A 20,594-nucleotide genomic window follows, 5' to 3' on the forward strand; every position below is an offset into this window, starting at 1 on the left:
AAAAGCTAATAAGGGCATTTCTTTGTTTTAGTACATCAGAAAGATCAATTTATATATCAGGGTTTCAGGTACCGTTTCCTTGGTAAACCTTTGCGGATTTAAAGACGTCTTTCGACTGTACCGCCCAGAACAAACTTTCCCAGGGCTTAATTATCCGGAAACTTTTATTTTACCTGGCCATCAGGGTAGTGTTTCCGCTGGAGGGTCCAAAACAAGCCTGTTTACATAAACTACATGGGCCGACAGAGGCAGGAGTGCTGCTGCTTCAGGTTTCAGTGATGAACAGCGGAGACAGAACCGAACTAAAACTGGTTAAATCGGATCAACGTGGCGTTAACGGATCGTTTCAGGGGCACTTGTGATTTAAAGGTCAAGGAAAGTAATTCCCAAACTGCGCAGAACATGACAATCCTGACTTTCAAGCATGTGTAAGGAAGAGAAGGAGTTCAAATCCCAAAATAAACACCTGAAGCCGATTCTGTAGAGCTGATTAAGACATGCCATGAATCCAAGAAGTTCAACATCCCAAGATCTTCTTATGTGGATGCTTACATTTCAATTCAATTCAATTCAATTTTATTTATATAGCGCCAAATCATGAAACATGTCATCTCAAGGCACTTTACAAAGTCAAGTTCAATCATATTATACAGATGGGTCAGATTATACAGATTGGTCAAAAATGTCCTATATAAGGAAACCAGTTGATTGCATCAAAGTCCCGACAAGCAGCATTCACTCCTGGGGAACCGTAGAGCCACAGGAAGAGTCATCTGCATTGTACATGGCTTTGCTGCAATCCCTCATACTGAGCAAGCATGAAGCGACAGTGGGAAGAAAAACCACCCATTAACGGGAAAAAAAACCTCCGGCAGAACCGGGCTCAGTATGAACGGTCATCTGCCTCGACCGACTGGGGTTACAGAAGACAGAACAGAGACACAACAAGAGAAACAAAAAAGCACAGAAGCACACATTGATCTAGTAATCTGTTCTACATTAGATGGTAGTAGCGGGTGAGCCGTCTTCTCTGGATGATGTCACAGTTAACAGAACGCCAGACCAGGTGTACCTACTATGAAGAGAAAAGAGAGAGAACAGAAAGTTAAAGCAGAAATGACAACACATAATGCATAATTGAAGAACAGTAGAACTCAATGTAGTGAGAAAATTAGATCCTGATACACTCCAGCAACCCAAGTCCACAGCAGCAAAACTACAAAGGCAGCTGAGAGCAACATGAGTCACTAGTTATAATTTTTGTCAAAAAGAAAAGTTTTAAGCCTAGTCTTAAAGTAGACAGGGTGTCTGCCTCACGGACCAAAACTGGGAGTTGGTTCCACAGGAGAGGAGCCTGATAGCTAAAGGATCTGCCTCCCATTCTACTTTTAGAGACTCTAGGAACCACCAGCAGACCTGCGGTCTGAGAGCGAAGTGCTCTGTTAGGAACATACGGGGTAATCAGAGCTCTGATATATGATGGAGTTTGATTATGAAGGGCTTTATACGTTAGAAGAAGAATTTTAAATTCTATTCTTGATTTAACAGGAAGCCAATGAAGGGAAGCTAAAATGGAGAAATATGATCCCTCTTGTTGATTTTCATCAGAACTCTTGCTGCAGCATTTTGGATCAGCTGAAGGCTTTGAACTGCATTTTGTGGAATTCCTGATAGTAAAGAATTACAATAGTCCAGCCTTGAAGTAACAAATGCATGGACCAGTTTTTCAGCATCACTCCTGGACAGAATGTTTCTAATTCTGGCGATATTCCGGAGGTGAAAAAAGGAAACTCTGGAAACCTGTTTAATATGGGATTTAAATGACATGTCTTGGTCAAAAATAACACCAAGATTTTTTTACTTTATTACCAGAGGCCAGGTTAATGCCACCCAGATTAAGTGATTGGTTAAGAAGTTTATTTTTTGAGGACTCTGGCCCAAAGATTAAAACTTCGGTCTTGTCAGAATTTAGATGCAGGAAATTTAAAGTCATCCAGCTTTTGATGTCATCAAGACATGACTGCAGTCGAAGTAATTGATTGGATTCATCAGGATTTATGGATAAATATAGCTGAGTATCATCAGCATAACAGTGGAAATTAATCCCATGCTGTCTGATAATTTGCCTATCGGAAGCATATATATAGTAAAGAGAATTGGTCCAAGGACTGAACCCTGTGGTACTCCACAGGTGACCCTAGAGTTTGAGGAAGATTTATTATTAACATGAACAAATTGGAATCTGTCTGACAGATAAGATTAAACCAGCCTAATGCTTTCCCCTTAATCCCTACAGTATGTTCAAGTCTTTGTAGGAGAATATTGTGATCAACTGTATCAAACGCAGCACTGAGATCTAACAGGACAAGTATAGACACAAGTCCATTATCTGAGGCCATGAGAATATCATTAGTGACCTTCACCAGAGCTGTTTCAGTGCTATGATGAGCTCTGAAGCCTGACTGAAACTCCTCAAGTAGGTCATTACTTTGTAAATGTTCACAAAGTTGATTAGCAACTACTTTCTCAAGAATTTTAGATAAGAAAAGAAGATTAGATATAGGTCTGTAATTTACTAACTCATCTTGATCAAGAGAAGGTTTCTTAAGTAAAGGTTTAATAACAGCTACTTTGAAAACCTGTGGTACATATCCATTTACTAAGGATAGATTAATCATGTCTAAAATAGTGCCACTGATCAAAGGAATATGTCCTTAAACAACTTGGTTGGGATTGGGTCTAACATACAGGTAGAAGGTTTAGATGAAGCTAAAATTTTAGATAGCTCAGAAGCTCTACTGCTTCTAAACAGTTCAAACACTGCGCAGATTCTAAAGATTCCTCCAATGCTGCCTCACTTACTGAGGACGAGGTAATCATGTTTGGGAGGATGCCATTATTTTATTTTTAATGGCATCAATTTTATTTATGAAGAATCCCATAAATCATTACTACTGAGAGCTAAGGGAATAGATGGATCAACAGAGCTGTGGCTCTGGGTAAGTTTGGCAACTGTACTAAAGAGAAATCTAGGATTATTTTTATTCTCTTCAATTAATGATGAAAAATATGCTGCTCTAACTCTGCGGAGGGTCTTGTTATACAACAATAGACTGTTCTTCCAGATTAAGTAGGATTCCTCTTGGTGTGTAGAGCGCCATTTTCTCTCCAATTTCCTAACATTGTGCTTCAAGGAACGCAGCTCTGAATTAAACCAAGGAGCCAGCTTCCTGTGAATAATCACCTTCTTTTTCAAGGGAGCTACATTGTCTAATGCAGAACGCAATGAGGAAGTCACATTGTTAGCAAAGGTATCGATTTGTGAATGGGAAGAAACAGCAATGCTGCCATCTACAGGGCATTTCTGCAATACTGAGGATATTAAGAAGGGGACAGACTCTTTAAGTTTTGATACAGCATTATCCGATAAAAATCTACTATAATGGAACCCTCTTTTGGGGGTGGAGAATTCAGTTAGATTAAACTCAAATGTTATTAAAAAATGATCAGACAGGACAGGGTTGTGAGGAAATACTGTTAATTCTTCACAATCAATGCCATATGTCAGCACAAGGTCTAAAGTATGGAGCCGAGAGTGCGTCGGTTCATGCACATTTTGAGCAAACCAATTGAATCTAGGATAGTTTTAAAGGCTACACTAAGGTTATCACATTCGTGTCAACATGGATGTTAAAATCACCCACCTATAATAAGCCTTATCAGTATTTAACACCAAATCAGATAAGAATCGACAACTCATCCAAAACTGAGTGTAAGGGGCCTGGTGGACCGATACAAAACAACAAACGAAGAGGTTTATTGCTTGGTGCAGTTTGGATTGAGGGAAACTGAGGGTTAAATGTTCAAAAGAACGTAATTATTAGTTGGCCTGGGACCTAATTAATAAATCAGACTGAAGATAGTTGCCACTCCTCCTCCTCTTCCCACAGATCTGGGAATGTGGAAATTTGAATAACTGGAGGGGGTTGCCTCATTATACTAACGGAGTCCTCTTGTAGCCAGGTTTCTGTGAGACAAACAAATCAATCTGATTATCAGATAATCAATTCATTAACTAACAAAGTCTTTGGAGGGAGAGACCTTATATTTAATAGACCACATTTTATTATTTTATTTTTAGGTTCAAGGTGAACCATATTGATTTTTATTAGGTTTTTATGATTTGTTCCTTTTAGATCAGTTTTTGATCTGTTAAGTTTTGGCCGTGGGAAAGACACCGTCTCAATAGGATAATGGGTGGGTAACAGTACAGAAGCTGCAGAGAGGTGTGTTAAACTACGGCTCTGCTTCCTGGTCTGGACCCTGGGTTGTCAGCATTTAGGAGAACTAATAAATCCGGCCAGATTCCTAGAAAGAAGAGCTGCACCATCCAAAGTAGGATGGATGCCGTCTCTCCGGATCAGACCAGGTTTTCCCCAGAAAGTTCTCCAGTTATCAATGTAGCCCACGTCGTTTTCTGGACACCACCTAGACAACCAGCGGTTGAATGATGACATGCGGCTAAACATGTCATCACTGGTCAAATCAGGCAGGGGACCAGAGAAAATTACAGAGTCCGACATAGTTTTAGCAAACTCACAAACCGAAGCAACACCAACTTTGGTGACCTCTGATCGGCGTGACCGGGTGTCATTACCGCCAGCGTGAATAACAATTTTGCGGTATTTACGCTTATCCTTAGCCAGTAGTTTTAGGTAGGATTCTATGTCGCCTGTTCTGGCCCCTGGTAGGCATTTAACTATGGTCCCTGGTTTCTTTAGTGCCACATTTCTTATTATGGAGCTGCCAATAATTAAGGTCGGCTCCTCGGCGAGATTGTCGCTCAGAGGGGAAAATTTATTAGAAACGCAGATGGGTTGGTGGTGATCTGGGGTCTGTAATCTAGAGCTATGCTTCCTACGAACCGTCACCCAGCCAGCCTGGTTACCAGGCTGCTCGGGTGCTACTGCTTTAGGTTCGCTACGTGAAGTTACTCTATGCGGCTCCGCGCTAGCAAAAGAGCGGCTATCAGCTGGTTTTTCAACAGCACGGAGCCGGGTCTCCAATTCTGACACCCTCGCCTCCAAAGCTACAAAAACACTACATTTATTACATGTACCATCATCACTAAAGGAGGCAGAGGAATAACTGAACATCTGACACAGAGAGACACATTTGTGTTCTTGAAAAGGAAACCTTCCCACAGTCCGACATTCTAGGTCCCCACCGCCCATGTTTGCAAAACTGGTTTTAAAGTAATGATTCTTATTAGTTTTTATGACACATGGAAAGACCAGGGTATTTATTTTCCCTTTTATTGGATATTAGAGCTTTGCTTCCAAAGTTTCAAATGTTTCACACATTTTACCTTTTTTCAACCACCTAAAACCAATCTTGTCTCATCTGGCAAGAGTATGCATTGGAGGATGAAGGAATTGATACCACTTCCACGCTTCCCTGGCCTAAACCCGACAGAACATCTCTGGGACGTCATGTTTGGTTCACCTCAGATCATCCAGCAGCTCAGTGATGCCCTGGTTAGGATACCACCGTACGCCTAAGACATCTCACAAGGAGCCCCAGCATCGTCAGGCATGCATACATACATGCATGTAGGGGCCAATAAAACCGCCAAGGACCATTTTGAGTTGGTGCAATGACATTTCGGCAAATTGGACCAGCCTGTCGCATCAGGTTGCCAGTTTCCCTTTCTCTGTGACTGTGGATTAAGCCCTCTGTGGGTTGATCATTTTCAGCAAACGACATGGCATCATTCTGTTCCCAACGCATTACACTTTCCATATCAGCACGGATATCCAGCATGAGTTTCCCCCAGCTGAGATTAGATGAGTTTTAGAAGTGTTATTTTTTCTTTTTTGGAACAGTGTACAATAAAATTTCACACGTTATGAAAACAGAAATTACATAGCCTTGTTAGTTTTGCAACAAACGTCATTGCTAGGCGAGTTATAGTGTATAAATTACAGAAAAGCAACAGTTTGATTCAGTCTTCTAAAGATACTCTAGCCTTTTCTCACAAAAATAACATTAAAAAAGTCTTCAAATCCCACACAAGCTGCCAGTGGAAGCCACAAGAGTCCACTCCTGGCAGCTGAACCTCTGTGGTGGAGCAGCAGGAGTTTATAAGACTGGCTGGGTGGAGGGTATAATATGTTCACTTAAACAAGTCTGATTTCCCCTGATGATTGACAATGATAAAGAATGCTGGTCTGAAACCATCAAGATCAGTACATTCAGGTCACACACCATCTACGGTGGATCTAACCAGCAAATTGCAGAGATGCAATGATGCTTATAAAAATCTAAGGTTAAATCCCTCTAGGGGCTAGACTGATTTGCAGTCCTGCTCAGCCGGAGCAACAAGTGTAAATGGTTTGAGGTGAGCAGAGACTTTGTACAACCATGTGAAATGATAATTTGAGTAGGGAACAAAAAGTTCTATTTAAAAATCTGAGTTGCTACATTTTAGAGTCCAAACAGATAACTCCACTGCAGGAAAAATGGACACTGGCCTGAGTTAAAGGGCCTATATCATGTAAAAATCAGCTTTTAGCTATATTATGATGCAATTCCTTCATTAAAATCATGCCAAAATTGGTATTTTGCTTGATTCATGCATGTCTTGAGTAATCTTTGTGAATTCTGCTCTATCCTGTAAAACAAGTGGTTAATTACCAATCTATATAGAGCGGTCATTACCCGCCTCCTCCAGGAAACACTTACCTTGACCGCGTCGCCCCTGCCCAGTAAACACACCCCACCAGCTGTGCTGTGGGGCAGAGCGCAACAATTTCTGCTCAAAGTTGAGAAAGTGGGTCTTTTATCAACTCATCTGCACCGTGACAGCAACTGCTCTTTTTGATACAATTAAGAAAGGAATGTAATTAGGATTGCAGTGTCTCTGGTGCAGAAACAGAGTCACACTAAAGGCAAGTGTCTTCCATGTTGGTAAAATAGCACCAGAATAGTAATATTTCAGAATAAATCAATACTCCGTAGTCCCAAAGACATTATACTAGCATATATATGAAAGCTTTGCAAAGCTTTAAAAAAAGCCTGATATACTGTAGAACCTTTAATGTTGCAACAAACAAGGCTTGTGGATTTTATTATAACAATACCATTTACTGAGGACCCAGAAATAGCAAATGTAAAAAATGTTTACTCATTAAAACTCTTTAAATTTATTGCAGCCTGTGAGCAAAATAAGCTAAGAGCCGTTCCTGTAAAAATCTTCTAATGCCATTTCTACTGTGAATGTTTCTTTAGTGACACCTTCAGTTTAGGGGGGCGGCTGCAGTTAATATGGCACAGAAGAAATTCTGGTTTTACCCTGATTAATTCTACTGCTGGACAAAATGGCTTAAAACTGTAATGATAGAACTTAAGTAAATGTTGCAAGTGAATCAACACCACGAACACATTGCTGCTTTGGTCACACTAGAAATAATTTCACAACAACGCAGCAACCATTGAAGTGGAACAATGAAATACCAGAAAAGAAAATTTCAACTACAGAGAGATTCTTACTAGAAAAGGAGTAGGCGCTGGTCCATACAAGAAGAAAATCTAGCAACAGCAAAAGTGATCAGATTTTTAAGAGAGAGCCCTGTTTCTATGTGATCTAATAGCAGACAAATAACAAATCTTCTGCTGGAAACGAGCTAGCTAAAAAGCAAACAGAAAAGTTAAAGTCTGCCAGCCCCTAAACAATAAAACGACGATGCAGGCGTGGGCGGTACAATGGAAGGAAGGGTAGAACAACAGCTCTGAGGATATTGTGAAGTAAATGACTGAAACAAAGTAAGATCCATGCTCTCTTTGCTAAAAACATCTTTGGATCAGGCCTTCAGCGGGACAGGCAGCGTCCGGTGTTGAAGCTGGTTATGATCCTTCTGTAACTGTCCCACAATGGTAAATCTGAGCTAGCATCGTTTCTCTGTAAAAGCACCAAACGATGTTTTGAAAGCCACCTCAGCACAAAGTAAGTCAAGCAACAATCAGGAGCTATGGATAAAACATTTTTAGAACCCCAAAAATGAAGCTTTTCAATTAGATAGTAATGTCACACTCCTTGTATTATTTTCTCAGGACCAGTTTAAATTATATATTCATATACCTGATTTACACAAACTTTTTTTTTCGTAATTTACATTTTAAGTTTGAATGTAAATTACTTTCCTTGACATGCATCCAGCAAGGCATACCATAATGATCCCAGCTGCTCAAAAACGGGAACTGTCATGGGTTTGGTTTGTTTGTGACTGGACCAGTAACACTGGGGTGAAATGAAGCATGACTTATTAAATAAATAAAACAAAAAAAACTTACAGGCGATGACCAGGAGCAACAATAAGGAGAGCAGAGCAGGAGTGGCATAACGGAGGACCTGACCATGAATGTGACTGAACGTACTGAATAAACAGAGGATGAAACAGAAGGGAAGACGGGTGGAGCCATTAGCGCCGCTGAAGAGCGAAACGGTAATTAGGCTGAGTGAGAGAGACATGAGGAGAACAGAACCCAACAGGAAAACATTTCGAATGGAAAGATGGAATAAAATAAACTCTGTGACTAAACTGAGGACAAGCAAGTAGGAAAATAGGGATTTAACAGAAACAAGAACAAACTACTACAATCATAAGAAACAGAAACCTCACTAACCAAAAGGAACTGAAACTACAAATAAACAATACTGAAAATCTGAAAACACAACCAGAAGTGCACCATCCCCAGGAAGCTAAAATGAAACAAAGACCTGGCGATCCTGACAGCCATCTCAGGCATTCCAGCAAACTGTGGCAGGCAGGGGGAGTTTAAATGCTACTGTTTGAAGCCTTGAACCAGGATTAATTCCGGCAAAGGTTCATTCTGCCCTTAGAGATTCCTGCTGCACTGAGCCCTTCCCCACAGAGATTGTGTAACTGCAGTGAACTTTTGATTTTATTTGGTTTATAGCAGCAGAGGGATTACACCCTCAGACCCCCACCTGACCAGGCATCTCTCCTCTCCGCTGGCCCGCGATCAACCCCAACAGCTGATTGAAACCTCCCAGCCAGATGGGAGATGCTGGAATGCAGTGAGTATCGTTATTTTTAATAAAATTTTTTTCAAACTTCACCCAAGGAGGTTTGGCAGGATGAGATGAATTTTTTTATCCAACTTATTTTGTACGAAGACAAAATATGTAAATACATACATTTTAAGCTTCATTTGCATACTATGACTAAGTGAAACAAGATACTACATGCAAAAAAAACCTTCATGGCACTCTGAACATAACATTCTCACTGTCAAACATGGTGGCAGTGCCATAATGTGGAGATGCTTGTTTTCTGCAGCAAACTGTCCAGATTGGATAAGAAGAGTGATGGAGTCTACAACAGAGCAGTTCAGGAAGAAAATGGTTTAGATCAAAGCATTTTCATGTGTTAGAATGGCCAAATCCACTTGACATGACGCCAAATGTAAGATCGCTTGGCCCATGCAGACACGTACCCCAGGCCAATCTATCCCCCGACATAAAAAACGTTGTCATGGTGGTGAAAGTGAAGCTCTCAGCCTTACCAGAGGTATTTTTGCCTGATCTAACAACATTAAGGTAAATCAAGCAAGCTAAAAGTCAGTCTGTTTCCTTGTATTTCCACTTTTGTTTACACTAGTCAACTTAGCATAAGTTGGTGGGTTGATTTTATTCTAAAATTCACCAGAACTTTAGCCTGTCTCTCGCCTGACTTCCTGTTTGGCTCATGAAACTCAGGAGCTTCTTCCCTTCTTGCTCTGTGGCTGATGTGAATGATCTGGTTTTAATTATTTGGGTTCCTTTTGGCGCTCGCACCGTATCTGCACCACATTCAGTGTGAGCCCGGCGTAAGGGCTGTGAATACTTTTACAAGGCACTGTAGAAAAACTATAGCATCCATGGTTTCCTCTACATGCACCTGATCCTGGCGCACCACCACAGCAAAATAAAAGCTTCCACACCACTTCCCTGAGCGCCGTCTCACAGGCACACGGCAGCTGCTTCATCCTGAAATCACTTATGCACCTCATTCACTGTGTGCGCCTCTGATAACTACCTGAATCCACGCTGCTTACATCAAATTTGACCTAAAAGACAACGTATAGAACTTCAAAATGATTTCATAAAGTTCATTCTTAGTTTAGGCCTGTGAAAACAACCCTACTGTTAACATATGTTAACAGAAAGTCAGACAGCCCACCACCACGGTTTAAAACAATCCTAGAGGAAACCCTGCATGGTATCCAAAGCCTTACTCATAACAGGCTGTAAAGGCCACTAAATGTTTTCTAGCTTCAGCATAGCATCGATTCTTGTGGTTTAAACTAGTGACAAGAAAGATGGATTGCAGACTGAACTCAATAAAAAGCAGAAACAAAAAGGCATATAATAATAAAAGTGCCAACTGCAGCATCTTTTTCAATTACAACGGTTAAGAAGAAAAGTGTTCGTAGCAAAAATGTTTCAGTTCTGAGCTTTTCTTCCTGAATAAGTTTTCAGTGCCTCCTAAATCCTTCCAAAGATCCCGGCTCCACAGTTCGATCTGACAACGCAATTACCGGAGAGGATTCTTCTGGAAAACCGTGGAAAGGAAAACAATGATGAAGCAGTAATCTAATTTAACCACTGCAGCTTCCATTGTTCTCTCAGAAAGGCCTCCTGTTGGTCTGAATCAAGTCTAATACATCTCTCCACAGAGGAATATTTGCTGTGCCAAGAATGAATCACAATGATAATATTTATGTCATTCTCCAGCACAGATACGAGAAAGTGATTTTTACAGCTCAAGCTTTTTGAGAGCTGTACAAAAAATAATGTAGTGACTGTGTAGAGTAAAATTAACCAAGCAGTTTCACATTTTATTTTAAATCCTTAAAAAACTTCGCCCTAATGTGCTCCTCCCAGATTCATTTTGCTTTTCACCTCCGCTGCCTTCAATCATCCTTACCTCCGGCTTTTAAAACATTCAAACTAAAACCCCTCAATTAATATCCTGCGTTTGCCTCGTTGGATTGGCCTCTCTGAACGAGGAGCCATCAGCGGGGGCCAGCAGGTGTTAAACTTCCGTTTGAAGATTATGCTATACTTTCCAGACCTTAACAGCTCTGCTTAAATCTGCCACCGCAGGCTTCTGATAACTCCTGCTGTGAATTATTATAGCTGCTGATTCAAACTGCGAGTCGAGAGTGACAGAGGAGAGGGCGGGAAGGTCAAGTGAAGCAGACAAAAAAAATCTGGAACTAAAACCATCTTTTAAAAAAAAAGGAAAAGCTTCAGCTTTTAAGCAGCTGACTGCGAGATTAAGACACATTTCTTTAAAGATTTTTTCTTTTTTTAAATGCAATCTTATCAGGAGATGAAAACATTCTTGATCACCTGATTAAATACATTCAGGATTACTGAATTTTCTCATTCTAAATTGAGACAAAACAGAAACCGTCTTATGAACTTGATGGATCAGTGAGAACAGCAACCACAAGCCATTTCTCACCAGAAAACATCTTAACTACAACATCAGACTGGTTTCCAGGACTATAGCCTCTTCTAGCCACCTATGCTCTTCCTAGGAACCAGGACCTGAGCTGGTCCTCCCTCATAGACCCTGTTCAGAAGAAAGCCTGACAGAAACTGTACTTCCTATTACAAGAAGCACAACCTTCCAAAAAGGAGGTGCCGGTCATCTTCTACACTGCCATCATTTGTCTGTCCTGTGTTCATCCTTCAATGTTGGGTTTGACTAATCCACAATATACAGGACAGGTCTAAACTACAACAGATTATTAGGTCTGCAGAGAGGATCATCATGTTAGATCGTCCCTCCATTCAGGACTTGAACAGGTAAAAAAGTCTGGTTGATGGGTCCGCGAGGTCCATGCGGCTATATTACATCATTTTGACTTCCACGCCTCTCCGTGCGGCCAAAGGTTTCTGCTCCACGCACCTAGGAAAATTTTTAGCCGTGGCGCTATCTAAATACCCTTAATAATAGCTCCTAGCTCCTGTTCCTTGACCTTTCATGGGGTCGACTGTAAAGAGTCAAAACCGGGCCTACAGCCCTCTGAAAATTAACTACAAAGAGCGCGATGACATGCAAATTGAACTGAAACAGGTCCACCCCTTAGTAATGGGGAGTCGTTAAGGTCGTTATTGGCCTGGCCTACAAGAGCGATGTTTTGATCACCCGTATGCAGGTGAGGATTGTGGCGAAAATTGGAAGGAATCAACCCTATAGCTGTATTGTAAGTCTTTGAGAGTTGGAACCTAAATCCTCCTCCTCAGTTTAAGGTTGGTTTCTCTCTCTTAACGTAGATGGCTTCCTTCACATCCCTTTCAAACCATCTGTCTTCTTTGTCCAAAATGTGAACATTATGGTCCTCAAAAGAGTGTTCTTTGTCCTCAAGGTGTAGGTGGACAGCAGAGTCTTGTCCTGAGGAGGTAGCTCTCCTGTGTTGAGCCATGTGTCTGTGGAGAGGTTGTTTGGTCTCTCCAATATAAAGATCAGAACATTGACCTTAATGACTCCCGATTACTAAGGGGGTGAACCTGTTCCAGTTCAATTTGCATGCTATCTAAGGCGTTACAAGGCCTTTGTTGGGCAGTTCTATAAAGCTTGCAACTCCACACTTTCCAGACATTTTGAATTGAGAAAGCTTTCTGGATGGGAAGCAAAATGTCTTCCATCTTCAGAGAGAAGCCTTGTTGTTTTGTGTTTTTACTTTTTTGGAATGACCACGACCTGCATCACTGAGAATCTTCATCAGCACTGCAGATGTATCCACACGTCTCATTTCCGCAGAGGAAAGTTTGCGAGTCAAGCATAAAGTAACCTTCAGGCTTCAGGGGGAATCGCGCTCGGATTTGAGGACCCCAGCAACCAATGTTTTTTTTGTTGTTGAGTCAAAAAGCAGAAAATTGCTCTGTGTTAGAACTTTAGTAACAAAGCTTCCCTGCTCAGGCAGGACAGGACAGCGACTGTTGCTGCCAAGGGAAGGAGATGAGCAAAGGACAGCAGGAGACAGAAGGGCAGGTGTTTTATGGGGGTGAGAGTTTTTCTGTTTTTGTTTTAGTGCCGTCTCCAGGGCTTTAAACCCTTCCCCAAAATACCAAGAAGCATGAAAACATGGAAGCGACTGCCACCCAAGTTTAAGGCAGACAAAAGAGTCCTTCAGTGCTCTGACATGGTGGTTTTTTGAAAAGGAAATTATGATCTGTCAAATGTGGAAAAAGGCTTAGTAATAGTGCTTAAACAAGGAGAAAATGAGCCACAAACAAGAAGGCAAACTGAGAAGTGACAGCTTCTTTCCCAATTTCCGAGCTACTAAAATAGAACGGTCGGTTAGAGGTTTATGCTTAAGGCAAAGTTTAAGCAAAACTTTAACTTTTTTTTTTCATTTCAATAAGACAGGGGCCATGCTTCTTGCAGTAATGGTAGATTTATGTATTCATACTGAAACTAGTTCCTAATTATTATGAAACATCTAAAAGTTAAAATCAGCACCAGTTACCCCGGCTTGTGAAAATTGCACAAAAAGGAAAGCATGGAAGTGATCAGTACAGGGAGGGAAATGAAAAGAGGAAAATATGGCTCACATCGTCGTTCCGCTTATGTAATATGACGTATTCGAGAATTAAATGGAACATAATGACAGGAATCGCAGATACCTTTGTCCTGTGCCAGGCCTCCTGAAACATCCCCTCTGACGCAAACGCTTCAGACTCTGACAGCATACCTCCAAGCACAGTTCAAGGGAAAAAGACGGTGATGCAAGCAACCTAAAGTGTCCTATGCAGGGACTATTAGTAAAGCAACCAATGGCTGAGGCGTCTGGAGACAACCAGAAGACGACTGACGGGAAGTATGGGTTTAACATTTTGATTTGAGTTGGAGGACAATCCAGCTCTCACTCATGGTTGCAATTTAAGATAAAAACCGAGAAGGTCTTACTGGTAGGATCAAAGATTGCCGTGGAAGAGGAAACAGAAGAAAACCTTGAAATGTCACCAAACAGACATGTGCGACATCAGAGTTAAATGACTGCCTCTCACTTTCAATCTGCTCAGCAGCATGAGAAAAAACACTCATAGGGAAAATTATACGACTAAACATTCTCTCCTTAACTGTGATTTTTTTCCTAAGTTATCAGAAAAAGAAGTAAACAGGAGATAGCCGGCTGTTTTTTGCACTGGGAACACCACTTAAATGCTGAGGTACTTCCTGGCATTTAGAATGAAATTCATGACGCATCTTGTACCACTTGGAGCCAACAGCAAAAAATGTAAATATAGTTTCAGTACAAATCCGCTGGCCCTCTTAGGGGAAGAGATAAGCGGCTTAACAGTTTATCACATCTGGGAAAATTTTGTGGTTTGAGTATTTTCAACAAATCACACAATAATTACCATGCTAACATTAGCAAGCGGAGGGATCCAACCGCAGGCACCATTTTCTGCCCCCTTTGGTCCGTGTTCCCTTCTGGATCACATCTACCAAAACATTTGCTGTAAAACTCAACCTGCTACAACCATGGCCACCAAAAACATTTAGACACAAAAACTGCAATGAACCAAATACTTTACCCATGTCATCATGCTGGGGGCTTCATCAACCCCCCAGCATGATGAAATCTCTTAATGTGGCAACTTTTTGGGGTATGTGGTAAAAACTCTAAACACTGACAGAACAACACCCAAGACACAAGCAATTTTGAAAATAGTGTAAAAACAAAATCAAACATATTGGCGTACAACTGTGGCTAGATAATGAGCCTGATTGCACTTCTATCAACTCTAGTTCAAAATCTGGAAAACAGACTGATCAAACCTCAGCCGGATACTTCTTTACTCAACACAAAATATTTCACCACAGTTACATTTTTATGAAATGTAAAAAAAAAAAAAAAAAAGGTGCACAGTGCAAGTTCCAGTATATTTGCAGATTATTGCCCCTTCTGGCGACAGGTTGAAATGACACCAGTGTTGCGCACGTGCATTGAAGAAAAGTTAGGTAGTGTTGTCTCGCTAGTGCATCAATTACAGCGAAGACTCAACAAAGTAGCCAGGTAAATGAGAGCTTGTCACAGCGAAGCGCACATTCAGAGGATTCAGCTCAAATCACTCTCATGAACTGACTAATCCAGCCTTTAGAGGCAACAGAGCATAACTAATGTTATATGTCACGCAATTGTAAGTGCATGTTAAGGAAAAATAAGATTTAACTCCAAAACATGCACTATGCTGCTTTAACTCCATTGGTAAAACCCAACAATATATATATATTTTCTGCTTTTTTGGGCATTAGGAACAACCAAAGGCCAACAATAAAAACTGCAACTTCAGAGAATTTTGTTTGGTCACTTGAGTGGGCAACGGCAAGAGCCAGGTTTTTTTGCTGACCAAAACATTTCATACTTCACAAGAAGTGTGGAACTTCCTCATTGGTCCCTATGATGAAAACATGTGAACATAACATTCTTGGACACCACACAAGAAAACAAGTTCTGCTCAGATGAAGTGGTAAAAAGAAGCTGAAAGAACCGGTAGACCAGGGCTAAAACACTGAACGTCATTCGGCAGCCCTGGGAGAGGGAACAAATTTTAAAACTAGAGATGGAATTTCATAAACCGCTAAAAGCATGTCTGACCCCCTGTATAGTAATATATAAATGAAACAGTGGTTAGCTTTGATAACAAGGGGAAACTATTACAGGTAGAACAAAACAGCAACTTTCTCCTATTATGAAACTGAGAGGAAATGTATATCACTTCATCAAAATGCTCAGAAATCTTTAAAAGCCAAAGCAAAGCTATCGGCTATATTTTAATTCAATCTTTAGTACCATCAAAATCTCTCGTGCCAAATTTGAGCTGTGTTTCAGGGGCACGCTCATCCAAGCAGTTACACTGCCACAGAGAATCATTTCCTGGTAAAACAGCATTTTTTCACTTCTTACTTTGGCGACTGCGAGAGTTCATCGTTTCACAGGCTGGTTCCAACTTGACAGAAGAGCCGAGGACAGAAGCGGAGGCGTCAGTGTCCCTCTTTGGAGGACGTGATGATTGTCATGATCCACCCATTCAGGAGGAGACCTCTCAGGAGCGCTGGATCCAACAAAGTGACAAAAACTGTGAGGGGAAATACAGAAAAGCGCTCTTTAGACAGACTCCACAGCGAAGCACCCAGACTTGTTTGGAGAACAACCTGTTTATGCTTGTTCACGGCCCTACACAGAATTTCACATAAATATAACAACCATAAAAGGAGAAAATTACCAGTCTGATTTTCTCTAAATAAATCTGGTTTCATTTTAAACATCTGGATGTACTGAACGTCCGTTTTTGGACATAACTGTTGCACCGTTGAAGCCGTCCTGTCTGTACCACACCCAACTGGGGAAAGTTTATTCAAAAAGGTCTAACAGCTAAACTAAAACAATAATTATACACGGTAAATGGACTGAATTCATGTAGCGCCTTTCTAGTCATACTGACCAGTCAAAGAGCTTTATACTGTAGCCACCTTAACCCAGTTCATTTGTGTACGTTTCTGTTGTAATCGCCCAGAACTGCAGGATTTTGCAAGAGTTTTAAGTTTGTATGGATTCTGCTGCAATTGCATAACCAATAAAGCTTCAGAGGTCAAAGCATAACTAAAAAGGGTCTTATGTGTGTTAGATCGCTTAATTAAGTCCACAAACGGGCCTCCTGAAGTCTCAGACATCTTGTTTGAGAACCCAGGTCCAAAAGAGACAAACAAAATCTGTTTTATGGGAGAACTAAACAGAAACATGACCTCATGCTTCTGGCATTAATTGGTTAATTCACTTATAAAATGAAAGAATCTCAAAGTTAATCAGCAGTATGACCAACCTCCTTCAAATGCTGTTTTATTATTGAATCAATCCTGCTTATTTATCAGAATATCAGCAGTCTGAGAAATAATCAGATTTTTTGTTTTTTGAGTTTATTTTTTTATAACAGATACCTTGAGTTATTCTTCATTTCTTCATATTTATCTTGTAGGGGCCCAGACTTTGTTTTATCTAAAGTTTTCTTAACAGTTCCCTAGGTTTTCTGAAGATCGTCTCATGGTTTAATGTGGATGCTGTTTTACTTGTATATATATTTTCCAGCTCATGTGTATTTTTTTAGGAGAATATGTTTATTTAACCACTTGTTTTTCTTCTACTGTCCAGTAGAAAGTAGTCCTGCCAAGTTCTGTTGAGTCTTTTTTTGAAAAAATACATTTATAGAGCCTTTGCAGTCATTACCATCGGTGTCTTCTTTTTTCCCCCCTTCCTATTGCTGCCTCACTGGTTATGGTTGGTCTCCTTTTTGCAGCAGATAGCAGCTAATGTTCACCCATGCATGAGAGGAAAGGTTAACGTAGATTTCAGGATGCATCACCTTGAAAGCCAGTAAAGAATATGCTGTGTGAAAATAGTGTGTCTCTGTGAAAAACTAGGCTTTGTTAGAGAATTATATTCTATAATACTTTAAAATGATGCTCAACAGAGGCAATATATCAGATGATTGTGTTTAGTGTGAGTTTTAGGTAATAATTGCTTTTTTTAACAATGGATTCAGACTATGTGAATTGCTTACTGTCAGCACAAAACATTTACCAGGCTAACAACAAGATCACAAACAGCATATAAAGGGGATTTTAACAGGCTGTGGGCCTCCTGTGTGTAACTGTGCACTAAGACCAGGGTTTTTTGTTGAACTGACTTTTTTTGTTTCATTTGGAGTGATCAGGGGCAATTAGTAATTTTCTCCCTCAAGACATGTCGAGGAAAGCCAGGAAATGATCTGGAACTGGGTTTAAATTAGACAAACCTGTTGTTCCAAGTAAAAGTACACGTGCACCTGAACCAGTGGTGTTTTTGGACACAGGGTGAACTATTCAGCAGGAGATTGAGGAAACGCACAGTCGGACATGCACAACTGCGGAGCGCTGCATCTGGGCACTAAAGTAGAGATGGGTTTACCCTCAGTCATCTCGTGAGACTGCTGCTGATGTCCGATAATGTGTGGGACAATTTCGGTTTGTGCAGTTCTGTTCAAAGTCCAATTTATTTCCTTCTCTGCAGAGCAATGAGCAGATGTCAGTCTGAAAACATGGAACAAGTCAAATGAGTCTGGTTCCGCTGTAGTTTTATTCCTCATAAAGAATCATTCCTTTCTACTGTCGCCATATGCTTGCTCAGGATGAAGGATTTCCCCAGAGTAAATGACTTAAAAATCCTGGCCTTCATTGGACAGACACCTATTACCTGGTATTTTATAATTGTCTGAATTTGTCTATATTAAATTAGAACTGAAGTCCATGTTATCAGATCTGAATCTGACTATACTCGGGTTGTACTGGAGTGAACTGGATTAATGTCAATGAAATTTGAACCCAACTCCAATCCAATTAATCGAATGTTAATTGAGCAATTTTGTCAAGTAGATAACCTTATTAGGTCATTTGTTTTGGACGTTGGAAATCTTCAAATTAGGAAAGCTATTAGGAAGAGGCAGATTGTTGATGACAGGGTTGCCTTTACAGAGGAAGAAATTTACCCTTACTGCGATGTAAGAAAATTTACCGAGGGTGGAACAGACCAAACACAAGAAGGGAAAAACAACAGTGAAGTGAATTTGGGACAACTAAGGTTAAAACAAACATTGGTGAGATATTCACCGAGATGAAATTTGTTAATGAAGAGCAAAGGTCTTTGAAGTGACGTCAAAGCTGCTTGTTTACTCCGAGTCGAGTTATTTAGCCTCCTTATATAGACGCTATTTGCTGAACGCATCTGAGAGATATTCTGTCCTCAACCAGGACTCTTTGTAATGATTACGCAGAGGCGTTCATTAACCACAGAGAAATGTAATGTACACATACGACGCCTCTCAAAAGTGTACGGCCATTAAAAAGAAAAATGGTGATTAATAACTTCAAAACTTTCTTTCCATTATTTGTCAGGTACAAACTGACTTTAGCAACAGGATGCAATAAAGCACATGTCAAAAAACTAAAATCCTGCTAGACCAGATGAATTTTAACTTTGGTTAAATCACATTCTTTATAATTGTTGGGAGGAGTTTTCCCTAGAAGACTGAATGTTCTATTCGATCAAAAGATGCTTAATGAAAGCATTTTTTTTAAGGTTGTGCAAAATTATTCAACCGGGCTGCTGCAGCTTTTTTATTTTTATTTTTATTCCCATAAACTGATTTGTTAATAAAAAAATACAATATATGAAATATATTGATCTGGAAAAGTTTTTTTTATCTGCATCTCAAATGTGGCATTTTAACTGGGGTATTTAAACTTTTAAGAGACAGTTTGATGAAAACCTTGACGTGTATGAAATACTGATGGAAAAGAGCTAAAAAGAAGGCAGGTTTTGTTGAATTTCTGATCACATGCTGCCAATAGTACACAGTTTATCAGTCTGTTATTTTAAACGGTCTATTGAAGACAAAAAGGAGAAGTCGGAAGGAGCAAAATCAACAAAAGTTGGCCATTTTTCCTCAAAAAAACACTCTGCCACTTGAGAACGCAGACTTTGCTTGTATACAACCTGTAGAAATATGTCAGCAGTGACCTAAGGCGTTCAGTCCTTTCACTCTCTGTGTGCTGCACACAACGTGCAGCTCAGAGGGAAACCTGAGGAGAGTTTACCGACACCAATAACCTGACTTCAGTCTGTTTCACAGATCCAACCAAAGGATTTTTCATCTCTCCTGTTTCACCTGCTGTCCAATAATCAAGCGGAGAAGTGGTCAGCACGTCTTCCTGTAGCAGGAAGAGTTCTGGGTTCAAATTTGGATATTCTCCCTGTCAATGTGTGGGTTCTGTTTGGGTACTACAGCCTACTTCCACATTCCAAAAACATGTTGGGTTAATTGAGACCAATTAACCCAACACCTGCTTGGTTGTTTGACCGGTTTTACCCTTTGATGAACTTATAACCTGTCCGGGTTCTACCACGCCTCAACCAAAAGAGACAGCCTGCAGTCCCGCACAACGGATGGATGTTTCCTTCACACATCTGAGTTTGGCACAAGAGGTATTTTTTTTCCCAGCACCGCTAAGTCATTAAATACATCTTTGGCATCTCTTCAAACTCTCCATTTTCACAAGCTGAGACTCTAAACTGGATGGGATTTATTGTTTCTCTGAAGTAAAGTTTCATGATGCTTGACAGAAAAACAGCTCCTAGGACTTCTTAATGGACTTTATTTCCCAGGCACTCCAAGTGCTGTCGAGAGTAATCTCCATGGCATAAAAATAACATGCGGTCGGATAGCGAGCAGTAAACAACAATTAAGCACACCCCTTGCAAAGCTCGCGAAATGAATCATTGAAAACGTGTGTGTGCCAAGAAGACTGCTTCAGCCTCTCAGACTTGATTGTGTATGAATTATTCAGCTGGTGAAGAGGGACCAGTTGAGCGTCGCTTGTGTGCCAAAGACTGAATAGCTCTTGATTTTTTTGTTTTCTGCGAGCAAAAACAAATAATGAAAGATAAATGATTCCTCTAAGTAACTATTGAGTGGA

At 40.5% G+C, this 20,594-nt stretch overlaps 1 protein-coding gene across 2 annotated transcripts in view; it reads right to left on the reverse strand.

Moving 5' to 3' along the window:
* The window catches only part of hdac4 (histone deacetylase 4), a 181,775-nt gene that overhangs the window by 153,026 nt on the left and 8,155 nt on the right, over positions 1-20,594 (reverse strand). For both annotated transcript variants that reach the window (XM_012876174.3, XM_036139604.1), the window contains exon 2: positions 15,994-16,165. In XM_012876174.3, the coding sequence (XP_012731628.2) occupies positions 15,994-16,015 (22 nt within the window). In that variant the 5' untranslated portion in view covers positions 16,016-16,165. The remainder of the gene's footprint in view (positions 1-15,993; positions 16,166-20,594) is intronic.

The sequence above is a fragment of the Fundulus heteroclitus genome, chromosome 7 (assembly GCF_011125445.2).
Source record: "Fundulus heteroclitus isolate FHET01 chromosome 7, MU-UCD_Fhet_4.1, whole genome shotgun sequence".
Taxonomy (NCBI): Eukaryota; Metazoa; Chordata; class Actinopteri; order Cyprinodontiformes; family Fundulidae; genus Fundulus; species Fundulus heteroclitus.